Genomic DNA, 10,465 nt, shown 5'->3' on the forward strand with positions numbered 1-10,465 from the left:
CCGCCAAACGGCGTTGAAGTTGGCTTCCAATTCCCAGCTTTCATTTCGCAAGAGCATTCCACTGTATTTTTCACACTCCGACCACCTAAGAACAGGTCCTGTTCAAAAACTACTGCATCTAGACAGCTCAAACCAGGATTAAATTATGCTTTGGAGAGTAAAGATTATGTCAAACATAGTTTCTGATTTGTGAAAGCTTTTTCGTATTTGCAAAAAAAACAGTTTTTTAGATGAATAAATCTCTATTTTTTCAAAGTTCCTCCCCTTTTCCCCTACCCCCCAATAACACTGTTGCTATCTTGCATTTTCTTTTTCAGTAGCCATGATAGTCCAAGTTGTTGTCTTCTGAGTAAAATAAATTTCCTATCAAATTATTTCAAATTTTAGTAGCATCTGTGAGCAGATGATATTGTGATTTGTAGTGAGAGCAGAGAGCACCTTTACGATGGACTACAGGAATCCAAGAAGGAAAGATGAGGCGACATTGCAATTTCAAGTTTCAGCATAAAAAGAAACTTGCAACCAGCTGTCAGGATGGACTCATAGTTATGGTCAGGGCGAGCATATGCGACTGACTCACAAATGGGTCATTCATTCATGTTCCAGACAAGAAATTTAGTTTGAAAAGGAGAAATAGGTTCAAGAATTAAAATCAAGAATATGGAAGCAAAATTATTGCATAGAGACAAAATGGCTATGCACTATTATAGTTAGGGTTTTGGTTTTTAGATAAGACAATACATCAGATCCCCATAGGGTGAGCCAAACCATTTTTATACCCGTCCCCAGGTAGTGACAGTGATTAGGCGATTGAGTGCAGCTGCACAGACTGCTGCTACATGATCATTTTGTTCTATACATTAAACATTATAAGTTTCAAAACACTTTATCAGTCTGAACATTGAAGAAGTTGTGTGAAATCTTCATCTTAATTAACATTATTGCACAATTTCCCCCTGATAAAACACTTGTTAGTTCCTTGACTGAAAGAGGAAGGAAGAACTCAGATCACTTCCTGTCTTCCTGTCAATCAAAATAGAAAAATAGCAGACTCAAAGTCTATATTCCATCAACAACAGTATTGCTCAAAGGACTCTCTGCAGATTGTTCAGAACAAAATCTAAATATTTCTGGTTTCAGGAAAAGTTAGAGAAAAGCTAAAGGAGAGTGAACAAAGACTGAACTGTGCAGAAATGACAGCTGTGATCGGACTGTTGCTGATGCTGTTCTCAGTCACAGATGGTGAGTTGATCATCTCAGTCTTATCTAATGCCTTTTTTCATATACTTCTATCTTTTATCACCTTTCTTCAGATTTTTGTATGATTTATTATTGATCAGATTTAAAAATCATCTAAAAAAAAGTTGAATGTAAAACCCAGTGACTGCAAGACTTCTATTAACCAAATACTAATAATTATGTAAATGAAATCCAAATACATATATAGAAAACATGACTGCATTAACATGTCATATTTTAAAATGTTTGTTTTATGGTTTATTATGATTATCTTTTTATTTGAAGGATTAATTCAACAGAACTAATATTTTGACTCTAACAGATTTTTAATCTGTTATTTTAATGTAAGTGTCCTGTGATCTTATTTCATAATACAATAAATATTTTTTTGATTTTTCTTTCTTAACATTAAAAACTTCCAGGTGTGGTGACTCACTGTGATGGCAGACAGAATGGAGCTCAGTGTTATGGAGCTTTGGGAGGATCTGTTTCTATCCAGATGATGGACGACTTCTCAGAAATACATAGATACAAGTGGTTCAAGAAAAACACTGCTGTAATGTCAGGAAGAAAAGATCAACAACCTGATACAATGATGAACAACAAATATTCATTTATTCCCTCTAATGGGACATTTTCGATCAACAATCTGACCAAGAATGACAATGATGAATATACACTTAGAACGTATGATAGCACTGGAACAATGACATCAACCCACTCTCTTAAGTTATCAGTTCAAGGTAAATATGTTTTTATCGGCTGATATTTTAACAGAAAATTATAAAATTATCAAACAAAATCTCCTCAATATGTGTCAAAGTTTGTGCTTCTTGTCCTTCATCATCTCTGCTCTTCATCATAAAGATCCTAAATAAAGGTGTGTGTTCTTCTCAGCTCCTGTGTCCTCCGTCTCTCTGGTCTCTGAGTGTTTGTCTCAGGGAGAGATGAAGGTGTCCTGCTCCTCTGAGGGAGGGGACAGTCCTCAGTACAGGTGGACTCTGAATGGAAAGTCACTGACAGAAGCTGAGCTGCTTTCTGGAAACAAGCAGACAAACATCATCACTTTGAAACAACACGTCTCTGGACGTCTGGTCTGTTCCGTCTCAAATTATGTCAGTTCTGCTGCTAAAGAGACAAACATCCGTTCTTGTGGTGAGTTAGAACAAAATAAACTTCTGAAAGTTATGATTTCTCTGAACATCATAAACTTTGTTTTCTCACAGGTTTCATTTATATAAACTGCACATTTAGTGGGACAAAGATATCAAAGTGGGTGTTCAAGGAAAATAACACTCTGTGTGTTGAAACAACAACAGTTTCACCAACAGAGACACATTTTACTGAGGGTAAGGAATGTCCATCCTTCACATTTATTATTTAAACAGTATTTTTCAACACACCAGAATGTGTAACTTATACTCTTATGAATTTTGGTAAAACTTGATCAAATTATTCTTTATTAAAATATAGTGTTGGATATCCTAAAACAGTAAATATATACATATATGCATTTTATTCTCCTTTATAAATTGAATCAGGTAAATATAAATACAGTATCTATGGAGCATTTTAAGATTTTACTCTGGTTTGTGTTTAGTTTATTGCACACATAAATACTGTCTTTCTCAATGTACTTGTAGTAGAATCTCATCATTTAAATTATTTTTCTCGTTCATAAATCTAAAATACTGTCGTCTCTGTGTCTCTACTTCACACAGATCGGTCCACGCGGAGATGCAGTCTGATGTTTCTGTTTTCTGTTGTTTCGATTGTTGGAATCTGCGTCTATTTCAAGTGGAAGAAGATCAAATCTGAGAAAGATGAACAGTCTGCTGAAAGACACAGAACACAGGTTTTAGAGGATACCTCTGAAAATGAACAAACTCTGTATATTAACTTATAACTAAAATCATAAGATTTAAGAGGAAAAGATGAATTTGTATGGATCAGATAAATACAAACAAATTTTCCTCTGATTTCCATTTAAACGTTTTATACAGATTTTTTTAGGATCCTTGCAGTTAAATATAAAATAAACCTCATAAGCTTTATTTTCTTAATTGCTATAAAATGTTTTTATGTAAATATAAGTATAAAGTCTGACCTTTTATCTTTCATAAATAAAGCTTGATTGTCATTTTATCAAAGAAAACCTGTTACAGAATTGTTCTGAAATAATGTTTCCACATCATTGTTCTGACTCTCTTAGAATAATTTTCCACCAAAACTTGTGATAATCAGTTTCTGTTAAGAATGAATCTTTTTTTAATTCAGAAGGGTTTTTAAAAGTAATGAAACAATACACAACTAACTCTATTTTCTCTCTTTTTTGTCATTTTTATACAGATTATCCTTTGTAAAGATATACATTTTTCTTCTGCCTTCAGCTTTTAAAAAATTCTGCTGCAAGAGTTCCAGGAGGCGGGCTCATATTAATAATTCCTTTTAATATTTTTTGGGGTTATGTTTTATTGTCAAAGTATTTACTGATTTTATCAATATGTTTAATTTTTATTTTCACTTTGTCATTTTATGTTCCAGTGCTTCCTCAGGTGGATCCTCTCCCTCGAGGTCGGTTGCTGTCCAGCCACTGCAGCTCTAGATGGGGACATGCGTCGCTGCCTAGCGGTAGTGAAGCTGGGTCCCCGCCTGTGATGCTGCACCTGGCTGGCTATGCGGCCGTCCCCAGAGGATGAGGTTCCAACTATATTAGCGTTTCTGACAACTAATTTTACGTGCTCAGCTTGTATCCAGTCTGTTCTTTATAAGTTAAGAGGATGGGAGGTGTAAAAGGGATCTGTGTGTGGGTCTCGGCGAGGGAGGGCATTTTTTAATTTTATTGTGATTGTTTTTTATTTCATTTGTTTTACTTCGTTGTAAAGCACTTTGTGTTATCATTCATATTTAAAGTGCTCTATAAATAAAGATTGATTTGATTTGATTTGATTCACCTGTGCTTTTATTTGTCTCAATCTTCTAAAATAAAAATGATATCAAGAGAACTGAACAATAGAACAAACTCAGTTTTCTTTAATGCACATCTTTGCACAACTGTAACCAGACAAATTACTGTTTTATTAAAAGTGTCTTTTAAAGTGTAAAAAAAAAATGGATAAATGGCTTTGCAAATTGATTCAGTTGGCAAAGTGTGAGTTTTTAAGCCTTTTTAAGCAAAGATGTGTGTTTTTAAGATTTTACGTTTGTATATTTTATTGCTTCAGTCTTCGCTGTTGTTGGTCAATGAAAGTTGTTTGCCTTAAATGTTTTTTTTTTTTTTAAAGCCTCAAAATCGGGTCAGGATTATGGTTTATACAGCAGAAAATCTCAGGTCTCAACATGTTCTGATCATATGCATTAACCATTGTTTGTTTTTACATCCGTGGAGATACCCAGACAACATTGTTACACATAAACACTATAAGTTCTCCTTCTACTGCTTCAGTTTAATTTTCTTAGGGTGATCTGTCCTGTAACTGAGACTGCTGGGACTGAATCACTTCCTTTATACTTATTGATCCTAGCAACAAACCAGTAAATAAACAGTACCAGAGCGATCCATTAAGTAAAGACAGGAAGTTTTGACAGAATTACTACAGTTTTTGTAGTGTGGGCACTCCATAGAGATGAATGAGTGGACATTCTTCAGTGAAATTTTTATCTGATGTCTGACAGTCAAAATGAATGCATTTGTGACACATTATTGACAAAATATGCTGAAAATTGAAGAAATATGAGTCTGTTATAACTGTCCTTTTTACACACCAAAATGTTCATTCTCTGTTCTGAGTGAAGTTTGCACATTTTCTTAGTCACAGTATCTTCAGACCAAATGTGCCTGTTTGGTGGAATTCTTTTTCTCTTTAAGAAGTTTATTTGAGTTTTTTTATCTTGTTAAAATGTAATTATACATGTTCTTCTTAGATTGAGAATTGAAAGAAATCACTTCTGAAATGGAAGCTTTGGTTTAACTGTTACTGCAGGTAATATGTAAAGTGTAAGGTGTTTCAAGGTCATGGGTCACGAGACTGTTGCAGGCCCTTACTGTGATAAAGGATAACGCTCAGTGTTATGGTGCTGATGGTCATACTCTTGTATGAAACTTCTCTGAATTTCTCTCCTTTTTCTTTTGCATATTTGGGGTTGCAACCGTGAGAAGATGAAAATGTGAGATAATTCTCTGTTGTAATTTCCTTTTTTTGGTTTCTTTGGTTTTATGCATTTGAAACAGTGGTGTTAAAGTGCATCACAGGATATAATGCAATAATCTTGAAGAGGAAAGACAAGCAGCTTTTTATTGTTTTTATGTGAAAGTCATGAAATAAGTAATAAAAGCAAAATAAAATAAGTAATAAATTCAAAGCCTTCTCTCTTTTAAATAAACATAAATGCACAAAACTTTAGTCTATATCAATATTTTCATACAATAAAAAAACATCACACCGCTCCTCATATGAAGCTGAAGTACAAAAAAATTCATTTTTGATTTAAAATGTACTTTTAAGTTCCGCAAACATTCTCTCACCCTTTTATTCTATCCATATAAATGGTAAAAACTTCAACAGTTTATCAGTCTTAACATAAAAATGTGTGAAATCTTCCTTCTGATTAACATTAATGCAACATTTTCCCCTGATGTATTTGCATGTCTTGAGTCATATAGTTTTTATCTCCCTCAATCGTTATACAGTTTAACACAACTTGCCTGTTAGTTCCTTGTTTTCTGATTCTTTCTAAATAAGACAACTAGAAGAGGAAGCAAAAACTCACATCACTTCCTGTCTTCCTGGTCAAACCTTAATACCATCGCCTCCAACAGCATCACCATAAGGACTCTGCAGTTATTTTTGAACAAATCATTTACAGAATCATAACAGAAATGACAGCTGTGATCGGATTGTTGCTGATGCTGCTGACAGTCACTGACGGTGAGTCGATCATCTCAACAGAAGCAAAAAAACAAAAAAGAACAACAAACTTGAAGTTGACATTTAGATTAATTTATGACTGTCATAATCTTATTTCGAACATATGTGATGTGGAAAATTAGAATTTTCCTTTTACCAAACTTTAAAACTTGCAGGTGTGGTGACCCACTGTGATGGCAGACAGAATGGAGCTCAGTGTTATGGAGCTTTGGGAGGATCTGTTTCTATCCAGCTGATGGACGACTTCTCAAAAATACATAGATACGAGTTTGTCCCTGACAACATTGTAGAAAACATTGTACTAAAAGGAGTAAAAGATACATTACTGGTGAATACAATGGACAGCAGATTTACACTTATTCCCTCTAATTGGACATTTTTGATCAACAATCTGAGGAGGTCTGACAGTGGTGAATATAAACTTTATCTTGATGAAACAATAACAGAACCCCACACAATCCAGTTATCAGTTCAAGGTAAATATGCTTTTATCACTTCATGTTTTTACAAATAATTATACAACTAAATATGACTGTTTGTGGACAATCTCCACAATATGTGTCAAAGTTTGTGCTTCTTGTCCTTCATCATCTCTGCTCTTCATCATAAAGATCCTAAATAAAGGTGTGTGTTCTTCTCAGCTCCTGTGTCCTCCGTCTCTCTGGTCTCTGAGTGTTTGTCTCAGGGAGAGATGAAGGTGTCCTGCTCCTCTGAGGGAGGGGACAGTCCTCAGTACAGGTGGACTCTGAATGGAAAGTCACTGACAGAAGCTGAGCTGCTTTCTGGAAACAAGCAGACAAACATCATCACTTTGAAACAACACGTCTCTGGACGTCTGGTCTGTTCTGTCTGGAACCACGTCAGTTCTGCTGATAATGAGAGAAACATCTGTACCTGTGGTGAGTTAAACAATATTAAATTTTGAAAGCTAACATTTGTCTTTACATCATAAACTTTGCTTTATTACAGGTTTTATTTACATAAATTCCACCTTTAATGGGACAAAGATATCAAAGTGGGTCTTTCTGGAAAATAACACTCTGTGTGTTGAACCAACAACAGTCTCACCAGCAGAGACGCAAAGCACTGTGGGTAAGAAGTCATTGTCACTAACAACCTCCATCCATCATATATTTGTTAACCATTAAGTAAATTCAAACACAGCAGGATCTGAAAATTATATTCTTATAAATTCATGGCCAAAAGTCAAGCATTAAGGTAAAACTGGATCAAACTTTTCCCAAGAAAAAACTCAATGATAAATATCTTAAAACAGTACATATTTATTTCTACTCCTTTCTAATTGGAGTCAGAAAAACATATTTATGAAATACTTAATATTTTTATTTTAGTTTTTCTTAGTTTATTCCACACATAAGATCATTCTTCCTCAATAAAGAAAAAGTTGAATCTCATCATTTAAATGCTTTTTATTGGTCACAGATCTATTTTAATGTGTAGTTTTTGTGTCTCTACTTCACACAGATTGGTCCATGCTGAGATGCAGTCTGATGTTTCTGTTTTCTATTGTTTCATTTGTTGGAATCGGCGTCTATTTCACGTGGAAGAAGATCAAATCTGAGAAAGATGAACAGTCTGCTGAAAGAGACAGAACACAATTTTTAGAGGATTCCTCTGAAAATGAACAAGCTCTGTACAGTAATGTTTAGTTAAAATCATGACAACCTCAAAGAGGAAAAGTTGGATTTGTACAGATCATATCCATGAAAATCAGAATTGTGATTTTTTTTTTTTAATTAACTTTCACAACATCTACGAAAACGACCATGGTCATCTTTCAGTATACTCTCAGTGAATCAGCTTTCACTGATCTGCACATTTGGAGTCGCAGATAATTTCCTTTCCTGACACAATCCTGTATTTTATCCGGGCTGTGAACCAGACTGGATTCAGATCATCGTGTGGAAATGAATCCTAGTTTCTGAAGTAGTCCTGCATGCAGCCAACTGAGCCATCCATCCACCGACATCTATAAAATATGCTGATGATATTGTTAGTAATAAAGGCAAGTTTTATAGAAAATTTCCACATTCTTGTTCTGACTCTTTAGTAAGAAGCATGTTGCATTCGTGAGGGAGGGGCCTGATCTTACCTGAGTTCAGGTACTCTTGCACATCATTTACACATGTCATCTATTTAGGATTTTGTTTCCAAATCCTTTTTTCTTTGAACTCACTTCCTGTAGGTGTGGCTGTGAGTGCATGTATGACTGCATCCAAGAGACCTGAGAATGATTGATGAGCTGATGTGGATTCAAGAGGGGATGAATATTTGTTTAATTTGTTACATTTTTGTTTTGTTATTTTGTTATGTGTAGTTAAGTTAGAATTTGTTAAATTTAAAGTGCAAGAGCAACTTGTGTCCTTTAAACTCTTTTGGTAATTTAGGTTCAAGTGGGAAGTTATTGTTTTACTTTACTTGGGTTTGGTTTAGTCTTTTGGTATTTAAAGTGGTGTTTACTTGTTTGAAGATTTTTATTTATTTATTGCTGGTCGAGGGTCGTGTCCTCTGTAAGAACTGGTCTTAAGTAAAAATAAAATATTAAAACAACAGAATTCTGGCCATTTTTGAATATACCTCTTTTTAAAGACCACAGCTCCTCTCACACGCCGACATGTTGAGATTAAGCTTAGAAAGCTTAAAAAATCAGATGACTGCTTGGTACATTCAAAGTGTCCTCTAAAGGATTAATAAAACAACAAAAGCAAAATCAACTTTGCTACCAGTTCTAGTTGACAAAGTAGGCTACAAGTTTTTAAGTGTATTTAGTTCCTGTCATTTGGTGAAATGTGTGTCTGTGTTAGACGTCTCATGTAGAAACGCGTTTGTATGTTTAGGCTTATTACTTTTTAAGACTTGACGTCTTGACAGAATTATTACTGTTTTTTGTAATGTGTGCACCCTCTAGTGCAGAAAGAATGTTGGTGCACAAAAGTCAGTGACTCAGTTACTGTAAAAATTAATGTTTTTCAGTCACAGAATGTTCTACAGGTATTGAAATCACATTTTTTAATCAGTTTTTTGATGACTTTCTCATCAAGTCTGTTTTATTAGATGAAGAGAAAAAGAGGAAAAAACATGAGAGGAACTGCAAAAATAAAAGCTTCCATCTGCACTCTTCTCTCATCAAAGCAGAGTACGGGCGCAGAAACAAAAATGAACCAATTATACAAGAAAAATCAGACAAACAAAAGGTAATGTGAAATGAGATGAAGTGGAGAACATACTGAACACCCCCCCCACCCCACAAATGAACAACGCCTCAGAAGGAAAAAAGTGAGCTCTTCACCAATGTTGTCATGTTTATATTTCACAGTAAAAAGAGAAAAAGGAGAACGACACACCAGAATCATAATGATAGAAACACGTTCAAGTTGACTTTTCTAGTAGTTTTATTTCAAATCTGCTGCAACAGCAGGATCTAATTTGACAGTTATTCAAGTGTATTTTATTTTGAAATGAACTTGTATGTGCTTTTACTAAAGTAAATTCAGTTAAAATTGTCATATATTGAAAAAAAATCCTACTTAATGTTTCAATTATTATATATATTTTATGCTACATTTTATAAATGAATGGATTAATGGCTACAAAAACAAAATGTTTTTCTAAACAGGGAAGTGGACCTCTTTGTTCAGAATGATGTTACCCCGTCATACCCTTAGTCTATTAAAGTATCTGGTTTTTCAGTTAATCCTTGTCGACTCATTTGCTCTGACACCTTTTTTCATGGTTTTTGTCATGTTTTGGTTAATTTATTAAATGTTCAGTTTCTGTCACTAAACCTGGTCTCCTGCGTATTAAAACACTTCCCATCATAAATGTAATATGAAACACCAAAATAACTCATATTCTCACCAGACACATACAAACATGTTTCCCACTAGTTTGGATATTTTGAGCTTTAACCTAATTCTACTTAGTAATCCTCAAATTCCATGTAAAAATATAAAGATCAAAAGAGAACTTTCATTCAAAGAGAAATAGAAACTCACCCCAAATGAAATATAATTTATCTATTTTTTTGCTTAAAAAAGATAATTTATTTTCTTCTTCTTTAGTTCGACACTTTTTCATTTTTTACTGTGTCATGACAAAACCTTCTGTTTTTCATGAACACTCATGCAAAAAGGGTAGTCTAAGTTTATCTTTACTGAAAACATTTCAGCACTTCCTCAAATTGACCAGTTTCATGATCTTGGAAAATATCTTCATTGGGTTTCATGTTGGTCATTTTAGTCTCCAAGCTGAAACAGAAAAACTTATGAACTTTTGTC

At 34.2% G+C, this 10,465-nt stretch overlaps 1 protein-coding gene across 3 annotated transcripts in view; it reads left to right on the forward strand.

Moving 5' to 3' along the window:
- Positions 1–5,781: 5,781 nt before the first annotated feature.
- The window catches only part of LOC112153323 (T-cell surface antigen CD2), a 9,623-nt gene continuing 4,939 nt past the window's right edge, over positions 5,782–10,465 (forward strand). Inside the window, exons 1-2 of one of the 3 annotated variants that reach the window (XM_024283438.2) lie at positions 5,782–6,167; positions 6,323–6,424. In XM_024283438.2, the coding sequence (XP_024139206.1) occupies positions 6,119–6,167; positions 6,323–6,424 (151 nt within the window). In that variant the 5' untranslated portion in view covers positions 5,782–6,118. The remainder of the gene's footprint in view (positions 6,168–6,322; positions 6,425–10,465) is intronic. The other 2 variants (XM_024283437.2, XM_024283439.2) reach the window with 2 other exon arrangements.

This window comes from Oryzias melastigma, linkage group LG10 (genome assembly GCF_002922805.2).
Source record: "Oryzias melastigma strain HK-1 linkage group LG10, ASM292280v2, whole genome shotgun sequence".
In the NCBI taxonomy this organism is placed as follows: domain Eukaryota; kingdom Metazoa; phylum Chordata; class Actinopteri; order Beloniformes; family Adrianichthyidae; genus Oryzias; species Oryzias melastigma.